This window comes from Dama dama, chromosome 4 (genome assembly GCF_033118175.1).
Source record: "Dama dama isolate Ldn47 chromosome 4, ASM3311817v1, whole genome shotgun sequence".
NCBI classification, from domain to species: domain Eukaryota; kingdom Metazoa; phylum Chordata; class Mammalia; order Artiodactyla; family Cervidae; genus Dama; species Dama dama.
Window position 1 is genome coordinate 65,532,950 of NC_083684.1, and position 20,775 is coordinate 65,553,724.

General features: G+C 44.6%; 1 protein-coding gene across 1 annotated transcript in view; it reads left to right on the forward strand.

Moving 5' to 3' along the window:
* The window catches only part of LOC133055172 (zinc finger protein 845-like), a 56,680-nt gene that overhangs the window by 29,095 nt on the left and 6,810 nt on the right, over positions 1-20,775 (forward strand). The window contains exons 3-5 of the mRNA XM_061140610.1: positions 6,308-6,448; positions 11,271-11,346; positions 14,936-15,062. Coding sequence (XP_060996593.1) covers positions 6,308-6,448; positions 11,271-11,346; positions 14,936-15,062 — 344 coding nt within the window. The remainder of the gene's footprint in view (positions 1-6,307; positions 6,449-11,270; positions 11,347-14,935; positions 15,063-20,775) is intronic.

A 20,775-nucleotide genomic window follows, 5' to 3' on the forward strand; every position in this document is an offset into this window, starting at 1 on the left:
TTTAATGTCTAATTTACATTTCTTCCCTACCTTAGGCTATCAAATACATTAGTCTGTGGGTTATTTTGAGACCTGTAAGATTAAAATGTACATAAGACAATCACAGGGGACATAGTACGTGCCCTATAAATATGAACAAATTTCCATCAGGACATGAGTTCAGTCAGTTAATACACATAGAAATATTTATAAGTGGTGCAAAGTTGATAATTTAGGTGAAAATAAACTCTCTCTTCTCAAGAATTTATATTTTACACTCTGCTTTGTTGTCCACATCTGATAGAGCTTTCTGAAACAACAAAGAAAAGGAAGAAAATATATTCAAAATTTTAAACAAACAATAAACTGCCTAATTACCATCAAATCTAGTAGTTTGACATTCCATTCCATTAAAGAAGTGTTGACTTAAGTAATATATATTATGATGTAAACAAGTTTTTCTCAAACGCATTTGAAGCTATGTCATCACAAGCATGGAACAGAAACACTTTTTATAAAGAAGAATGTAGTTCGCACTACAGGACATTTTTTCTCTCTTCTTTAATAATTTTTTAAACTTATTTTTGGCTGTGCTAGGTCTTCATTATTGTGCTGGCTTTTCTCTCTTTGCTGTGAGCAGGGGCTATGAATTCTGTACATAAAATACATAAACCTGGCTGGGGCTTGGTTGGAGACAGGAGTCCTGCTTCTCCTTTTTTTGGTCAGTCCACAACATTCAATATCTTTATTTTTTTGGCTATGTTGATTTGCTTTTGCTGCACGTGGACTTTCTCTAGTTGCAGGCAGCAGGAGCTACACTCCAGTTGCTGTGTGCAGGTTTCTCGCTGCTGTAGCTACTCTTGTTGCAGAACGCAGGCTTTAGAGCACAGGCTCAGTACTTGTGTGGCACAGGCTTGTTCCTCCTGTACATGTGGTATCCTCCCAGACCAGGGATCAAACCCTTGTCCAGTGCATTGGCAGGTGGATTTTTTACCACTGGACCACCAGCGAGGTGCCACTAAGTGTCTTTCAACTGAGGAAATCCCAGTATCTTTCAAACAGGATCCTCGTGTATCTTTTAACTGGGGGGGGTAGGGGTGGGGGGCTATGCATGTTAATATAGTGCCAAATAAAATTTGGTGTTCTCAACCGATAACTGGGTGATCTGAAAACCAGGAGACAATTCCCCAAACTTATCTGGACCTGCTGAAGAGGAGGATGGGCCCAAGCGGTCCTTCCTGGTCTACCAAGGCCAGAATGTCCAAAGCACAGAACGGTGCTTGCTTTTCTCCGTCCTGCATTCCCCTCAGGGTGCACTGTCGCTGGGCCACTGCAGTGACTAATAAGCTTTATCCTTGAAGAAGTGGAATGTCAAGACATTTTTCTCCCTAAAAGTGTTAGTATGAAGTAGCCCTTTCTAAGAGTTGTGTGCTTTATATTCTAGCTTGCTTTATATTCTAGTCATTCACACAGATCCAGTTCTTCTTTTCTTAAACGGCTTCAATTAATTCTAATCGCAGGAATATTCCTGGGTCCAGCCACCATCCCACATCAACCCCCACCCCACCCCCACGACCGCCTCACATCAACCCTCACGCACCCCCAGCCCTGCGGCCACACCAGGTTTCAGCTTCCAGACCTCTGAATCGCTTCAGCCTCATCCGTAGGAATCCTATTGTTAAGAGGCAACCTTCTTCGTTTCAAACGTAATTACCGGACAGAATTTTACGCTTTTACTTTAAAACTGTTACAGTTATTTAACTAATGAAGAAACTATGGTGCAACCCAAGACGTGTAAAACCCTCTGTGGGCGTGTGTGAGTGCTTAGTCGCTCAGTCATGCCAGACTCCTTGGGACGCCATGGACTTTAGTCCGCCATGTTCCTGTCTATCTGGATTCTCCAGGCAAGAACAGAAGTGGATGACCATGCCCTCCTTCAGGGGATCTTCCCAGCCCAGGTCTCCCTCATTGCAGACGGATTCTTTTCCGGTCTGAGCCACCAGAAAGCCCTCAAGTACTTCTCAACACTGACAAGGTAACTCGGGAACCAAACGTAGAAGCGTACGGGTGTCCTCTTGGCCCCGCTCAGTCCAGCTGGTCCCTGCTCGGTCCACTTCGGCCCAGTTCGGCCTCGCTTGGCTCCGCCCCTCGCAACTCCAGACACAGGCGTGTCCTACGCCACGCCCCTCACACGCCCAGACGCAGGGTGGGTGTCATACGCCCCGCCCCTCACACGCCCAGACGCAGGGTGGGTGTCATACGCCCCGCCCCTCGCACGCCCAGACGTAGGAGAGTGTACTACGTCCCGCCCCTCACACACCCAGAGGCAGGTGAGTGTCGTACGCTCCGCCCCTCGCTGGGCTTTCGTCTCGTACCATGGGCAGAGGAGTCTTTTGCGTCTCTACACGACGCAGGCGAGTTTACAGCAAATTCCGAAGCCGACTCTTGGTAGGTGCGGTCGCCGTGGGAATCATGAGGTAGTTTTATGTTTTATTTTTCTTAACCTGCGCCTGCGGTATCCCCCTCTCCTCCATATCCGTGGTCTCGGGTCACCTCGGACCTTCCTGTTCCCCAGCCCGTTCCTCCACCCCAAGTCAATTCAGATGTGTCCGTGAGAGGCCCAGGGTGTGATTTCCTTTCGGTGTAAAATCCTGAGGTAACGCATATAGTGTACGAAATACCTAGTAATTTATAGGGAAAAAGTCATTTTATTTATGACATGGCACTTGATAATTTTTTAAATATCCGAAAACACGTGTTCAGGAACTAGTTTATAATTTCAGCTTTGGGACTGCTGGTGGAGCTGGAATTTTTTCTCAGTGTTAGGGAGCCATTTACTGTCTCTTTCTGGTTTATATGACCAGGGTACTAAATCGACTGCAACGGCCCTTCATTTTAGTAAATTATTTTCAGTGCTGCTACTTACTGGTATGAGCACTAGACTCAAAGAGAAATAGGAATCTTCTCTGTGGTCAGTCTTGTCTGACTCTTTGGGATCCCATGGAGTGTAGCCGGCCAGGCTCCTCGATCCATGGGATTTCCCAGGCAAGAATACTGGAGTGGGTTGCCATTTCCTAATCGTGGGGATGTTCCGACTCGGGCATGGATCCCCCTTTTCTTGCATCTCCTTCATTGGCAGGCGGATTTTTTACCACTGAGCCACCTGGGGAGCCCCTTTGGTCTGATACTAGTGTTGGCAATTTTCTTTGAATTAAAGAAGTGGGTTTTGGTTGCATGTTTTCCAGTGATATGAAACCCAGTGGGGATAATGCTGACTTTGGGATTGCTGACAAGCGTGGTGAAAAGTGATGTATAATAGTAGGAAAATATCCTAAGAGACTGGAGAATTCCGAAGACATTTGAGGGATAATTTCAGATTTTGTGTATTAGGTTGACTGCCAGCGCTAGACTCAAGCCTGATATGATTATGGGGAGCGGGGCGGGGGGTGGGGGGGCGGCAAGGAGCAGTTACCTTCAAGTAATGAGGCCCAGTTATTTGTGGGACTGCTGTTGCTGGAATATTGTCAGAGATAAGAAATGGGTTGAAAATGCTTCCAGCTAATAGAGCTTTGATGGAGTTGAGTAGGAGTGGGTTGTCTTCATTAATTAAAATTGGAGAAGGGAGGTTTTCCTAGAATTGGGAAGATAACAGGAGTGCTGTACACAGTTGTATGGGATGTAGAGACAGGGTTATGAATAGGCTCAGGTCTTGGTTTGCAACATGTGGGTGGATTGAATAAAAGATCTGTAGAGTAGAAGCCTGTTGAGGAATGGTATTCCTGTTAATGGGAGATTTCATATGAGGGCTGTTGTGGGGAAATGCATTATTTCCAGCAGTTTATCTGCTCAGAGCAGAGTATACTGATTTTACTGTGGTTAGAGTGGCCAGAAGCTTTGGACTCTAAGGGGGTATAAAGGAGACCCCCCCCCCCACATCCTTAAAGAACTGGGGTATCTTCCATTTAGCTCTGAGTGGGGGAGGACACTGGGCAGTGATATTGGGGCCTCTCTCTTTTTGTGACTTCTTCACTGAGCTCAATCCAACCAAATCTCAGGGGCCTAAACTTTGAGATGTCCCCAGTTGCTGGCAGGTTTTCCCAGGAGGATCAGCTTCTTGGTCTCTGTACTGAGTGCCCAGTGTCCTCAGAGTTGCCGCTTGTGTGTTTCTGTTGCAATGCCCATGCCCAGTGCTCTCTGCCGTGTAGCCCTATTGCTCAACTGCACACGAAAACTGGTGAAAATGGGAGAAATTGGAGGGGAGTGTTGGGTCTGCAGGAGAGTTGTGGGAAGCAGCAAGTGAGAGCATCTGCTTGAGCCGCACGCGTGGCGTATGGGTGTGTTCCAAGTTTAGTGGTGTGACCGAATTCAAGCTCACTCTGTCCCTCATAAGACAGGCCAGTGCTTCAGAGTGACTGTCATGGTCCGTGCACAGCTTGAAAAAGGATTTCCAGACATGAGGCCGAAAGGGAAGAGAATAAAATTTATTAGACTGGATGACAGTGTTAGCACAGCGGGTCAGCTCAAGGGAGAGTGGAATGCTTTCCCAGGCTTGCAGTCAAGTTTTATAGCTCTAAGACAGAAAATTCCTACTGAAATGGTGGCATTAGGTGATTGCTTATGATGCTGTTGTTGTTCAGTCGCTCAGTCGTGGCCCACACTTTGCAACCCCATGGACTGCAACAAGCCAGGTTTCCCTGTCCTCCACCATCACACCAGAACTTGCTCAAAATCTTGTGCATTGAGTCCGTTTTGCCATCCAACCATCTCATCCTCTGTCGTCCCCTCCTGCCTTCGGTCTTTACCAGCATCATGGCCTTTTCTAATGAGTCAGCTCTTCGCATCAAGTGGCTAACGTATTGGAGTTTCAGCTTCAGCATCAGTCCTTCTAATGAATATTCAGGACTGATTTCCTTTAGGATGGACTGGTTGGATCTTTTTGCAGTCCAAGGTACTCACAACAGTCTTCTCCAACATACAGTTCAAAAGCATCAATTCCTTGGCGCTCATCTTTCTGTATATTTCAACTCTCATATCTGTATATGAATATTGGAGAAACTATATCTTTGACTATACTGACCTTTGTCGGCAGTATAGTGACTCTGCTTTTTAATACTCTGTCTAGGTTTGTCATAGCTTTGTCATAGCTTTTCTTCCAGTGAGCAAGCGTCTTTGAATTTCATGGCTATGGTCACCATCTACAATGATTTTGGAGCCAAGAAAGTCTGTCACTGTTTCCACTGTTTCCCCTTTTATTTGCCATGAAGTCATGGGACCTGATGCAGTCAAATCAAAAAATGTTTTTAAAAAAGAACTCAGAAATGTGCGTTAGACGCTGAGTCTGTGATTCTTTTGTTCTAACCAGTAGGTGGTTGAGCCTTTCTCTTGTGTGTCATGGGGGTCTGGGAGACTTCAGCTTTTCTATCAACAAGAGACATATATCACATGGTATCACTTATCTGTGGAATCTAAACAAAGGGTACAAATGAACTTCTCTACAAACAGGAATAGAGGTGCTGACAGAAAACAAGGTATGGTTATCAGGGCTTGAGAGGTGAAGGAATAAACTGGGAGATGTGGATTAACATACCTTTCACTTCATCTCACTACTATGCATAAAGTCAATAAGTAATGAGGACCTACTATATAGCACAGGGAATTCTACTAAATACTCTATAATGAGCTATATGGGGAAAAAAACCTTAAAAAGAATCGATATATGTATATGTATTCTGTTGTTTCCTCGCTCAGTGGTGTCCACCTGTTTGCACCCTGAGGGACTGTGGTATGCCAGGCTTCCCTGTCCTTCGCTGTCTCCTGGACTTTGCTCAAATTCATGTCCATTAAGTCAGTGATGCTATCTAACCATCCTCTGTTACCCCCTTCTCCTCTTGCCCTCAATCTTTCCAGCATCATAGTCTTTTCCAATGAGTCCGATATTTGCATCAGTTGGCCAAAGTATTGGAGCTTCAGCATCAATCCTTCCAGTGAATATTCAGGGTTGATTTCCTTTAGGATTCACTGGTTAATCCCCTTGTTGTCCAAGGGACTCTCAAGACTCTTCTCTATCACCACAATTCAAAAGCATCAATTCTGTGGTCAGCCTTGTTTATGGACCAGCTCTCACATCCCTACCTGCTACTGGAAAAACAACACATTTGACATTAGGGACCTTCGTTGGCAAAGTGATGCCCTTGCTTTAAATAAAATACGCTGTCTACTTTTATGATACCTTTCCTCTCATGGAGCAGGCCGTCTTTTCATTTCCTGACTGCAGCCACCTTCAGCAGTGAGGCCCCGACCGCCTCACCCTCCCACTGTCCCTACGCAGGCCTGACTTCTCTCCGCTGGCGCCCCTGACCGCTGGGCTCGGCTCGGCCCCGCCTCCAGGCCGCTCCGCTTTTTCACTGCGCGTGCGCACAGCGTCACACACCCGGAAGCGGAGAGCGGCGAGCGGAGGTCTCAGCGCAAAGTGAGTTTCTCTTTTTCTAGACAAGTCTTCCTCTCTCAGTTGTCTTTCCTCTGTAATGTGGGTTGAGGGTCGCCACTGAATCGAAATCTTCGCGCCCGTCCCACCACCCCCAGCAAATTCAGATGTCCGTGTGTGGCGAAGAGGCGCCTCCATTTTGCTTTAAAGTCTCTGTGAAGCGGATGCCTGCGTTTGGTCCATGAGACGCTTCGTTTGGCACCTCTTTGCTGCTGAAAACCAATTTCTGAGTTCACTGACCCCTCTGCCCTTCCTGCACCACGTGAAATTCTCTTGGGCGATGTGGGTTTATTCGCTCCGCGGTCCCCAGGCTCGCGCTCTCGACCCTTGGAGGCCGCGCCGGCCCCCGCTCCCGGAGAGGCCCGGTTCTCTCCCCGGTCCTGGAATTCTGGAGAGCCCGCCCCGCTCCTGAGACTCCCAGCCGCTCAGTCGTCGCTCCTCCTCAGGCCGGTAGTTCTGTCCTTCAGGCATTCCTTTCTTAGAGCGTTATCCCGACTGCGTGTGGGTGGAGGTGGCCTGGCCCAGCCACGTGACACCCATGGTTCTGTGTCCCAAATACCACACTCTGGAATTTGGCTCTTGCGGGTGGGTGCTTCTTATTCAGTCGCCATCCCTGCAAATAGGAGGCCAGGAGGGTCAGGAGAAATAGCAAATTGAAAATAGCATGAGGGAAAAGCGATGGCAATGAAGAGGATTGGTGAGGAACTTGCGAAGAGATAGCAACACGAAAGAGCCTTGAAGGTAACGGTGGGTAAAGGAGAGACGTTTAGAGAAAAGCAGGGTCTCCGGAAAGTTAAAGGTGACCAACATATGGAGGTGGTGTTGTTGAGTCTGAGTCTTTGCGACCCCTGTATCTCCTAGAGTCAGCTCAAATTCATGTCCCTGGATGCTATCTAACCATCTTGTCCTCTGCCGCCCCCTTCTATAGCCTTCAAGAGAGACGGGCTGTGAATCACCGGTCCCAAAGAGGGCGACAGGGGAGAGACAGTTCGCACAGAGAGCTGACAAAGGGGATACAAGAGTTGGAACCTTGACCTGCAGACAGTATCATGCTGGCAGAGAAAGGGTACTACTAGTGAACAGAAACAGTCACAGACTATTTTCCTGGGCTCCAAAATCACTGCAGATGGTGACTGCAACTATTAAATTAAAAGATGCTTGCTCCTTGGTAGAAAAACCATGACCAACCTAGACAGCGTATTAAAAAGCAGAGACATTACTTTGCCGACAAAAGTCTATAGACAAAGCTATGGTTTTTCCAGTAGTTACGTGTGCATGTGAGAGTTGGACCATAAAGAAAGCTGAGTGCCAAAGGGTTGATGGCTTTGAACTGTGGTGTTGGAGAAGACTCTCGAGAGTCCCTTAGACTGCAAGGAGACCAAGCGGCTCAATTCTGATGGAAATCTGTCCTGAATTTTCATTGGAAGGGCTGATGCTCAAGCTGAAGGTTCAATACTTTGGGTTCCTGATGAGAAGAACTACGTCATTGGAAAAGACTGATGCTGGATAAGATTGAAGGTGGGAGGAGAAGGGGCCGGATGACTGGATGGACATGAGTTTGAGCAAACTCTGGGAGTTGGTGATGGACAGGGAAGACTGGCATGCCTCAGTCCATGGGATGCCAGAGTCTGACTTGACTGAGCAACTGAACTGAGTGATTGGAGGAGCTGAGAAAGAAAGTGAGCTGAAAGGAAGCATTGCACTTGGAGATGCCAGAGAGTTGGGAGGAAGGGAGGGCAGACATGGAGGAAGAAAGGCAGAAATACATGGAGATTTTGGATTATCAGGGAGGTTGGAGAGAAAACATCTTTATGGGGAACAGATGGCAGAGAGAGGCAGGATAGGAGTCAGGGAAGAAGTAGACAGGAGGACAGGCACAGCAGGAGAGCAGAGGGGAAGAGGAAGGGAGACAGAGAAAGAAATAGGGAAACAGATAATGAAGTGGAAACAAGTAGTGTGCAGGTGGTGGAGGGGACTAGATCCAGAAGAGTGCTGAATCGATTGGATAAAGAATTAAGATGTGATACATTGATTTTTAGCTTTAAAGTCTAATAAATTTAAATCTTGCTCCTTTAAATTATACAAAGGATGAGAATTGCAGTACTTCTGTCTGTAAGGCTTGTGGTGGTTGTAATTATTTGTATTGAAAGGTAGCATCCATGTGCAGAGTCTGTTGAATTTGGGGGTAAGGCAGTGACTTGACTCTCAGAGGTGGGTCACCCGCTTCCCTTTTCCTGGAGTGCAGTAGAGCTTGTGGGAGAGGAGAAGTGGTTAAAGAATTGACAGACTGTTACTACTTGGTACCTTTTCAAGGAACTTTAAACATGTTCTTAGTGATGGTTTTCCTTTTTGCTTTCTCCTTTGTTTACATTTAATTCTTTTTTTAGCTTGGGATAAAGATTAGTTCATTTCAATATCTACTTTCTCGTAAACAACTATTGACATCTGAAAAGATTTGGTGGTCTCCTGAAATTAGTTCATGTTATTCTTTTGGAAATATGCTATATTATCAATTGATTTTTATTTTTTTCCACTTTGCATCAGAGTTTTTCAATGAAAAAATTTTTAATAAGCTGATTAACGTAGGTTTGTTTCACATTTATTTGAAGCCCATTTCCTGTCTTCTCTTTGTGTTATATCTTGGAAACATTTTTTGGTAACTAGTAAATAGTTGTAAACTATTTTGATGAGTACTTAGTAAGGATGTCAGTGATCTTTTTTATTGAATCAAGACCTAATTTAAGCAGTTAGTATGATGGTCCATTTTCCTCTCTTTTATGTGATCCAGTAACTAGTGAGCTATGAGTTGATCTGATGATGCTTCCTCAGGTCCAGAAGCTGAGCAAAAGTGACTCCTGAAATGATTGGCCAAATTGGGTGTGTGACTGTGTATGGCAGTTTTTCTTGGAGGGAGTTCCCACTTGTTACTAGAATTTGAAATGAATCCCAGTTTTCCAGAATTCAAAGGACAACTGTAGGATGGAGGCAGGAACATAGGCTCAGAGTCAGAGAGACAGTCATGAGCCGTCTTCTATGAATAAGGGTCAATCTGCAGGGAGGCCTCCCACCTCCACTGGCTTCCCCATGTCCTCAGGGCAGCATGCTGACTCCTCAGGTGGCTCCACAGCCCTTTGTCATCCTCAGGTCGCTGCCAGGGTCTCCAGCCTCATCCTGGGAGTCGACCCCATTCTCTTGGTCAGTCTGTCCTGCTCACATTCACTTAGTCCTTGTTCATAAACAGCAAAACCTTCTCTGTCTCAGATCTTAGGTTTTTCTCCTACCTTTGGTAATTAAATCGTGACCGTGGCTCTCACTCTTTCTGTTCCTTCACCTCTAGGCCAGCGAGGTCTCCGCTTTTTCTTCTGATATTTGCTGTCAATTTAGCCACGTTTACTGCCTCTGTATCACCCTCATCAAAGATGCCCTTCTCCTTTAATTATTTGGAGTGGTTTCTGTTTTCTCTTCATGGAGGGTGCACTGTGTTCCTGTTCCTCCCAGGATGCTTTCAGCATCTCACTCTCGGGGTGAGGACTAGGACTGTGGGATGGGCACTAGGACTGTCGGTTGGTCATATACTTCTTATTCTAGCTCCACCTTACTGCAGCAGGAGTCAAAATAAAGCCTTCCCTGAATTTCTCCTTTGATCTCTTAACTAATGCTGTTGATTAAAGAGCCCAGGTTCTAGGTCAGTAACATACACCCAAGCGAACACGCACATATATAATGACATATTGTGCACCCATAAAAATGGCGATTTTTGTCACTTGGGTCAATTGGATGAATGTAGAAAGCATTGTGCTAAGTGAATCAAGACAGACAGGGAAAGACTGATACAATATGTGCTTCCATTATGTGGAATGTGAAAAAGTGAAAACCACTAGTACCAGACAGTGGGATGGTGGTTATCTGGGGCTCAGAGGTGGGGAAGATGGGGAGATGTTGGTCAAAAGGTACAGATTTGAGATGTAAAATGAGTACATCCTGGGGAGGTATGTGCAACATGCTGACTAGTTAATCCTATGTTACTGGAAATTTGACAGGAGAATAAAGCGTCGGTGTTGTCACCACACACAAACCATGGGAATTTGGAGATGATGGATGTGCTGGTTAGTGGTTAATGATAAATATTTCACAGTGTACACATGTGTCACATGGACACAACGTGCATGGAATGTATACACAACACCTTCTTGATAGGCCGTTCTACGTCCGTAAAGCTGGAAAAGAAGAAAGTGGGAGGTAGGCTGGACTTGACTTCTTGAGTGGTGTTCAACACAGGCTTCACATGAGATCATGAGGCATTTTGCCAGGGCATGTTTTGTACCCCTCCCCCATCATACATGCTCCTCAGGATCTCATGTGGGGGTGTCGCCCCAGGAATGTGCACAGAGCCGCAGATGATTCCGATTTGGATCCTGCATTGAGCACCAGGGCTCTTACCCTCCACTTCTGAGACTGAGATCAGGCCCTGGGGGAGGGGAGGGCGCTCTGCTCTGAGTGGGGCTGGACCAGGGCCTGCTGTGTGACCTGAGGGGGATTGTGGGGTGAGCGGAGGTGCCCCCTGCTGCTGTGTGCATGAGGCCTCACGAGGCAGGGAGTGTGATCCAAGGAAAGTGTGGGAAAGTCCTGTGTTGGACTCTGTGCGGGAGTTGCCTGTCCTGAGTCCCTCCTGAGACAGTGGGCACAGGGGACTGTCTGTTCCTCATGGTGAGGGCTTCCCTTTGTGCGAGGTTGGGGCTCGGGAAGGAGGTGTGTTGACTCTAAGCACTGAACACCATGTTTTCCATATTTTTGATATGCCTTGAAGATTCACTTTACCTGAGGGTGAAGCCCAGAAGAGGAGGAAGATGAGAGAAAACAAGTCAGGCATGGCTCTTTCTCAGGTAAGGTCATATTCTCAGTGGATTCTCAGTGTGCCCTTCCTGAAATGCCCTTCTCTGAACTCGCTAATCGTGTCTGACTCTGGAGTATCCTCTCTGACTCCTGTACATGTGCACTCACCCGGAACCTTCCGTCAGCATCTGTCGTCTCCACTTAGATCCCGTGTCCCCGTGACCTGGTGACCTGGCCTTTGTGAGGAGGCTCCCCTGGACACCGTCCTGGGCAGGGCTTCTCACCCACGGGTTGCAAACGGGGTCTCAGTGCTGTTGGGCAGCAGGGATTGCTTAGGGCCCATCTGGATGCTCTGTCTGCTCTCTGTCAACTGGGGTAAAGAGGCTGCACGTAGATGTGAGGTATTTATTAACATGAACAGTACGTACTGGAATCTGGAAAAGAAGCCAATGAGAGGGAATCAGTCCTGACTTTTTATAGTACATTTAAAACTAAATTAGGACCTCCTTGAAAATTTTAAGTGTTTGGGAGTGAAATGGAAAGTTCAGAAACAGACTTCAGGGATAGAGAGTGTTTGATTACAGCGTCTAATTTAAACTGTGAAATATAGTTTGCTGATTATTTATTCTTCCTTTTTGGCTGCACGATGCAGCTTGCAGGGTCTTAGTTCCTTGAGGAGGCATTGAACCTGAAACCCTGTGGTGGAACTTGGAGATCTTAAACCCTGGACTGACAGGGAATTCCCCCAACTTTCCTAATCTTGATGGCAATATTAGCTCATGGAATAAAAAGATAAAGTTTGGATTTTTTTAATAACTACATGCATATAATTAATGGTAATATCATATTATTATATTTAAATATACTTTTCTGCTGTACTGGCTCCTCATTGCTTCAGTGGCTTTTACCTAGTTCTGGCGAGTGGTGACCACTCTCTAGAAGTGGTGTGTGGGCTTCTCATTGTGGTGGCTTCTCTTATCTTGCAGCACAGGCTCTAGAGTACGCTGGCCTCAGTAGTTTCACCTACTGGACTCTAGAGCTCTGGCTTAGAAATTGAGGCTCAGGGGCTTAGTCGCCCCTTGGCATGTGGGATCTTACTGGTCCAGATAGCAAACCTGGGTCTCTTGCACTGGCCAGTGGATTCTTTACCACTGAGCCACCAGGGAAGCCCTTATATTATTTGTAAATACAGGTATTTTTATACTGATTAGAATAAATCTTCTGTATATTATTTTCTGCTTGTTTTTCATTTTTTTTAACTAGTATAAGATAATGTTGAGGATTTCCCTGGTGGTACAGTGGATAACAATGTGCCTGCCAATGTACAGTGCACAGCTCCCATCCCAGGTCCAGGAAGATGCCTCAGAGCAACTAAGCCCATGCACCACAACCACTGAGCGTGAGCTCCAGAGCCTGGGAGCCATAACTATTGAAACCCACGCACTTTAGACCCTGTACTCCAATACAAGAGAAGCCACTGCAATAAGAAGCCTGTGCACTGTAGCTGCAAATACAGAAAGCCTCCTCACAGCAACAAAGGCCCAGGAAAACCAAAATAATTAACTTTTAAAAAATTAGAAGGTGGACAAATTACTGAAGTACAGTTGATTCATTTTTAATGTCCCAAAGATTATGAAATACATATGAATAAAAGCAAATGGGAGTATCATCCCAGAATGTGTCAAAAGGCATCTCCTTGAAGTAGGAAATGGCCACTCACTCCAATATTCTTGCCTGAAAATCCCGTGAACAGAGGAGCATGGTGGGAAACCATGAGGTTGCAAAGATTTGACACGACTGAGTGACTAAGCAACAACAACCTCCACACACAGCAGAGTGAGCTCTGAAAAACAAATCTAAACCTCTGATTGACCTCCTGCAGATTCTTCAGTGACTTCCAGTTACTTTTGGAATAAAGTCCTAAATCTGAAGACCTTGTAGAAAGCAGCCTCTACCTGGCATCACCCCTCTTTGTTCCCTGTGTCCCAGTCAGACTGGCTGGTTTTCTGTTCACTAAATATCTTCCTGCCTCAGAGCCAGCACTCAGGCTGTTCTCTTTGCTTGCAACACTCTTCCATTTTCCACCTTGCCAATCCAAGTGTTTCTTCTTCGTGGAGACCTTGTTTGATTTCTTGATGTAGGTCAAGACTTTCCAATAAATCTTGTAGCATCAGGCCTGTTTCAGAGCACATATTGCAGTTGTAATGTTAAAATTATGGGTGTAATTGGGTGGCTGGCTGCTAGACCATAAGCTCCATTATGTTCACTGCTGTATTCCCAGCTTGGGACCCAGACTTCATGCTCAGTAAATTTTGATTGAAAGAAAAAAAATAAACACAATTCTTCCTTGTTTCAACCAATTGTGTGTTTCCATGTGCATGGGTGAGTGCATGGATCTGTAATTCCATGCTTTTATTACAGAACATCATCTCATAAACATGTGTTATGCTTTGTAGCAGTTGAAATTGTATCTTAAGTGTTTTCCATTCCCTTAAGTTTTTTTCTACCTCATCACGTGAATGATGGAAATAGTAGTTAGAGTATTGACATTGTGTGGTTGGAGGGAAGAGCGGGTAACCCTATTAGGTGACCATTTATCCTATAGTCGTATCCGACTCTTTGCAACCCAGCGGGCCATAGCCCTTCAGGCTCCTCTGTCCCTGGAATTCTCCAGGCAAGAATACGGGAATGGGTTGCCATGCCCTCCTCCAGGGGGATCTTCCCCCCAGAGATATCAACACCATGTCCCCTACATTGCAGGTGGATTCTTTACTGCTGAGCCTCAGGGCAACCCAGATACCTACTTATGATACTGCATATTATAGTGTTCCCTGTGCATTCAGAAGGAGGTAGATAGTAAATTAATTTGTGAATATTTTTCTTTCCATCTATCATGTCCATCTTTCCTTGGCTGACAAAATATCTGGGATTCTACAGCTCCATTGCACTTCAGCTTTCTTGAACTTATTTCAGGTATTCTCATGGAACTCTCTGGATGCACTTTTCTGCTCTGGTACTTAACTCGTTGGTTCCTTAGGTTTAGTTGTCACTTCCAACCACCTGACCTCAGGTGCTGTTGCCTCATTTCTTAACTGTTTGATCTGCACGAATTCTTAGAATGACAGTTTTCTCCCCAGTTCAGATGGACACAGATCTTTCTCTAACATACTGTCATGTTGATGATAGGTTCATCTGTGTAAAGTCTTTAGAGTAATGCTTAGTGTGTACGAAGTGCTGAAACACCTGTGCGATGTCATAATCATCACAGTGTGTGTTCTTTTAAAGCCGCTGTGGACTTTGTCGTCTCTGAAGACAGCAGTCTTTTGCTGTAACTCATCTAGATAGTGATTGTCCTTCTGTGTGTACAGTGTAACACTTCTACTCACTGTATGAATTTTATTTGTATATTCTTCATGTGTTGTCCACACAAGTGACAAATTCATATTGATTGGAAGACATCATAGTCTTATGAAACAGCTTGGAAATTAGAGACCCACAGTTTGTTCCAAATAGCTTTTAATGGATCTATCAGAATATTACATTACCTGAATTGATCCTTACCCCTCTCACCTCTTCTCATTTCATATGAAAATGAGAATCCTCCTCAGCGCCTGTTAGTGAAATGTGCTTTCATTTCAGAGACAGTTGACCATCGAGGATGTGGACATCAAGTTCACTCCAGAAGAGTGGGAATGCCTCGACCCTGCTCAGAGGGCCTTGTACTGGGATGTGATGGAGGAGACCTACAGGAACCTGCTGTCTGTGGGTGAGGATCACTTCCCTGTGAAGTTGGAATCTGGTTTGGGATATCTCTGCATTTTCCCTCTGTGTCTCTTGGGAGCCCCTGTTGTGCTTGACTAAGTTCATAGCCTTGTTGATTCAGACTTGAAAAAACTTTGTGATTGGCATCAGGAGTTTAAGCTCGTCCTTTCTTCAGGTGATCTCCGCACTGTGTGATACACAAGTTTTTCCACAGCTTGAGTATTTATAAAGCTGATTTCGAACTTTGAAATATCCAATTCCCTGTTTTTTACACCTGTGTTCTTGGTTCAGTAGTTCTTGGAAAGGAGCTATGCATGCATGCCTGTGTGCTCAGTTGCTACAATCGTGCCTGACTCTTTGCGATCCAGTGACTGTAGCCCTCCTGGCTCCTCTGTCCATGGGATTCTCCCAGCAGGAGTACTGGAGTAGGTTCCCATGCCCTCGTGCAGGGGGATCTTCCCCCACAGGGGTCAAACCCATGTCTCCTGGGTGGCAGGTGGATACTTTACCTTTGAGCCCCGGGGAAGCCCAGGTATCTGCATATTATACTGTATATTATACTGTTTCCTGTGCATTCAGAAGGACGCACATAGTAAATTAATTTGTGAATATTTTTCTGTCTGTTCAAAATGTCCGTCACTTCTTGGATGACAAAAGAGATGGGATTCTACACCTGGCAATGCAGGAGGCACAGGGTCTAGGTCCTCTCTAAAACAGGCCTCTGAGTTTGCTTCTAACCTGCCTGGACACTGCCCTGACTGTGAGTGCCATGACTGCTTGCTATGAGTGCAAGGCTTGCAGCACCAGAGATAAGATAACGGACACATCTTGAGGTTGTCGAGCCCTTGGAGGGGCCCTGGCCTACTCAGCCCCAGGCTTAGCAACATTATAGGTTTTTTAGCACAAATAGCATTAACAGAAAAACAGATGTGCTATTTGCTCACAGATTGCTGATGATAACAGATAGCGTCCTGGGATTTAAAGGGGAACCCCAAACTGCCTTCTTTGAAGTCTCACCCAAGACCCTAACACACTGCCTGGGACCTTTTCCCCACTCGGTCTCCAGATGGGCTGTGTCCTGGGACTTCGCAGTGCTGTTTGAGTTGGTCAGAACCCAATTTGGTGATGTATCTTCTGCTGTTTCAACTTCTCTTTGCTTTTATTGTTAGCATATTGAAAGTCAGCTCGATAATTCTATGATAAGTATTTGTATTATTTATTTACAGAACAAGTCTCTAATTTTGTTAAGAAATCTTTGAACCTGAGACAAAAGTGACAACTTTTACAAAACTTTAATTGGCCCTGTGAGCAGTATTTGTGAGACAAAATGCCACTCTGTAAGAAGAAAGAGGTTAAGGTTGATGAAGTTTTTATTCCCTTATGTGAAGACTCGCCTTTCTACTAGTTAGCTGATACATGGGACATCTTCACTGGATGGTGTGAGAATTGGAACCTTAAATTAAAGAGGGCTGTACCTTTAGAAGTTACTGAATGTTTGTGACTCTCACCTGTTGAGAAAGGATAAGAATGTGTCCTGCTGGATCCTGTCTGAATCCTTCTCTCTCCTACCATGAGGTACATAAAATGAAAGGGAAACTCTCTCAGTCCTGTTGGATTCTTTGCAACCCCATGGAATATAGAGTCCATGGAATTCTGCAGGCCAGAATACTGGAGTGGTTAACCTTTCCCTTCAGGGGATCTTCCCAACCCAGGGATTGAACCTAGGTGTCCCCTTCATTGCAGGAGGATTCTTTACCAGCTGAGCCACCAGGGAAGTAACGTGGTAGATAAAGGTAAATTAAAATTGTCTGAAAAGAAGTTGCACCTGGAAACAGAATTGTGCAATTAGTGAGGATGATTGTCTATATATACAATGTCAAATTATATTTCAGCTGATTAGCTCCTCACTTTTTAAGTGGGCTCTCCGTTGAGCTGGCCCACAGCTCTAACAGTGTCTGCCACTGCCCTTTGTGTCTCTGTTATCTTTGTCCTGTTGTGGCCTTTAACCCCTCTCAACCCCTCTGTCTCCCTCTCCATCAGCTAGTCCCCTGATGAAGCTAACTTCTGTCTCTCGGTGGTGGGTTGGGGGGCAGCTTCCTCCACTGCTGTCCCCACTCTGGCAAATTTCTTTATCCCTTCAGATTCTTCTGATAAAGTGAAGACCCCCATCTACCCAGAGGGACAATCCAAGATTTTCATCATCCATGTGCCCCTGTTATCACAGTCAATTTGAGAACTATTTGATCTGTATTTTAGATATAAAACTGTGACTATAGAAAGGGAGGATAATGTTTTTGACACAGGGATTGCTGTGATATTCTTTAGAGTCTGGAGAATACTGGTTAAAATTATTATTATTATTTTTTTTTTTTGAGAGTTCAAACCATTTCTTTTTGCATATGGAATAAAAACAGCTAGCTTCTTAAAAAGCCCTGCCTACAGAAAAGCTTGAAGTGAACCTTTACCAGTGATCCCAGATGACTCTAGTGGTAAAGAAGCTGCCTGCCAGTGTGGGAGATTCAGGAGTTGTGGGTTCAATCCCTGGCTAGGGAAGATCCCCTGGAGGAGGCAACTGCAGTCAACTCCAGTAGCATCAGAGAGACATTTTAAATCTGTCTGGATTTATGCATGTCTCAATGTATGTCTTTGATTTTGGATAATGTTGCTGAGGTTTATTTGTAAATGAGCTCTTACTCAATTGGCTTTAAAAGAAAGTAAGCACTTGGCTTACCATTGGTGGCTTAGTGGTAAAGCATCCGCCTGCCAGTGCAGAAGATGGGTTTGATCCCTGGTCTGGGAAGATTGCACATGCTGCAGAGCAACTAAGCCTGTGCAGCACCACCACTGAACCACCCATGCTCTAGCACTTGTGGTCCACAAGAGAAGTAACTACAATGAGAAGCTCATGCACCACAACTAGAGAGTAGTCCCCATTCAACACAAGGAGAGAAAGATGGATCAGCGACGATGATCTGTTGAAGCCAAAAATAACAAATAAAATTTTTTTAAAAACAGTAAGTGCATACAAATCAGGTTCACGTGAACTGAGAAATATTCAGTATTAAATATCTAGTATTAATGTTTGCTCATCTAATTAAGACATGTCTTCAGTCATCTACATTGTGTAATACTTCTATTGTATTACACTGAGAGATTTAGGACTATTGATGAGTATCCTGAGATGCTGTCTATAAGAAAGCAAATGTTTTTAGAAGCTATCACTGGTATTTTTGTTCACCAATCTAGAAAATGCTAATAGAAAGCACAGTTCATGGTTGCTTAAGGAAAGTAAGGTGGGTGTTCTCAGTAAAAAAGGTATGAGAAGTGAAATTGAGTTTAGATGCTCATAGCAGTGAGTGGAAGTGAGTGGAAGCTGGAAGCAATGTCTTTGTTTCCCAGACCAAGAGTCCTGACCATTGGACCACAGCAGCAAACAGATAGGGTTAAGGTCCCTAATCTTGACTGCCTAGTCAAGAATGAATTCAGATGAAGAGGCACAAAATAAAGAGTAAAGGGAAAAGTTTATTGAAAGGAAACATACATGCAGAAAGGTGCATGGGCTAGCTCAGAGAGAGAGCCCCACCTTTGGGAAGTGTCAATTCTTCAAAAAGGTACAGTTTTCCAGGTCTTCGTGTCCCCTTGGGCCAGTCACCTTCTTTTGTCCCCTCTGGTTAATTTGTCTCAGCACTCTCTCCTGGGGTGCGGACGCATACCCTAGCCAAGATGAGTCTCGAGGTGAAGGCTTCTGGGAGGACCAAGGCTCATTATAGCCTGGAATTATCCTCTGACTTGACCTCAACTAACCTTTCTGCACATGTGTAGTGTCTCCCTTAATAGACAGGGTTTTTTGCTTTCTTTGTCCTTGCCATGTTTATTCCCTTGAGGTAAGAGACCAAGACTGGCTATTTACCCTGTTTTTGTTATAGATTCCTATAGATTCCTCAGCTGGAGGCTAGCTATCTCTTATCTCAGCAAATGCAGAGACGAGGAGACTGATTGTAGATATTCAACCTGTAGCCCACGTGAAAATTGTCTGAATCCTACATGAAAATTATATTTTATTAGGGAGAAAGAAATTAGGTCTTATTTACAAGTAGGCTGTTTATAAATGAAAAAAGTGATTTAAGGGGGAAAAAAAAAGGAATGAGAGGTTTATGGAAATTGGATTCCAGGGGAAAAAGTCCCAAAGTGTAGTTTTTATATGATCTTTAGCAGTGTGTCATTTGACTCCTGTTAATGTTGTTGCTTCACTTTGGGAGCATGTAATGAGGTGTTTCAAAGGGATCTGTTTCCTCTTTGTCCCCCTTCTGTGCTGGAGTCCATGGCATGTCCACTTTTTGGTCCATGTAGAGCAACAGTAACACCTCCAGAGCCATAATCCTTGGAGCCAGCCTGGTTCTCTTCCTATTTGCTGCACTTGGGAGACCTCACTGGAAGAAGGGGAAAGATTGTCAGCTCTTCGATTGCATTTGGTGTCTCAGATCCTACACAGAGCTGCCCTTAACCTGTCTTCCTGTTCAGAGCCCTCAGCTATTCCTGTTGTTACTGCTTTTACCACAACCTTCAGGGGTGTGTGTAACAGGAATGTGGTTTGGATCTTCTATGATTGTAACTCAGGAAACCTGTAAGGACAGTGGACGTTGAGGTCCTCTCTTGGATCCCCAGTCTTGCACGTGATGCATATATGAATCAGGCTGCATGTTCCCTCCTTGCTCATACTGTACAAAATGACCCATGCTCATCCACTGAAGCATATTTTCAGGACACGACCTGGATTGATATGGGGGGAGTGGTACCTCGGAAACCATTCATAGGTGAGATGGCTGAGTAAGTTACGCAGTTACGTAGTTACGCAGATCAGTTCATGTGTCTCACTTGACCGTATCTTTTTAAACTCCTAGAGTTTGCTGTAACCTTTTGTAATCTGCTCTGCCCAAGTGGGCCCTGGTGGTTAAGAACATGTATGAATCTGTAGGTCTGGGTTTCAGTCCTGCTTACTCATTCCTTTCATGTACCATGGGGTTGTGTACATGAACCCTGTGAATCCACTACCTTTATTTTTAAAATTGAGTTAATTCATGCTCTTAGGTGTCATATAATTTTGACTGTTTTACTGGAAAAGTCAGAAGTTACTTTTTTTTTTTCCTGAACAATGTGGCAGATGCAATCGTAGTTCTCCATTCAGGGATGGAATCTGTAACCCTACAGTGTAAGCACGTAATGCTGTCCACTGGACCATCAAGTAATTTGTCTCAAAGGTTACTTTTGCATAAAATGTATATTTACTTCATGTCATGGTTATTGTGACATGTCCCTTTGTCTGCATTACATATTGTATATTGTTAGTTTATATTTCCTTCCCAAGAGTTTGTCTCTGACTCTAGTTAATAAGTTTTCAAATAATATTCCTTTTTTATAGCGGATTCTTTGCCTCTAAGCCATAAGGAAGTCCCCAAAGCTTGCTCTTTTACTTGTCTTTTGGAGCTCATGAACCAAGTAAGTTAAGGATTCTGTATAGATAGGCAATTGCTATATTGAATGGCTGTTACTTAAGTAGAGAATGTTTCATTTATTAATTCTTTGTGATTTAAAGATGACAGTCTTTATGTTTTACACAGTATAACTGACATGAACAACTTCTTGTTATAAAATGTCTATATGTCTGTTTACTTATAGATTTATAGGAGGTATTTAGAAAAGTGTTCTTTCTTTTCTTT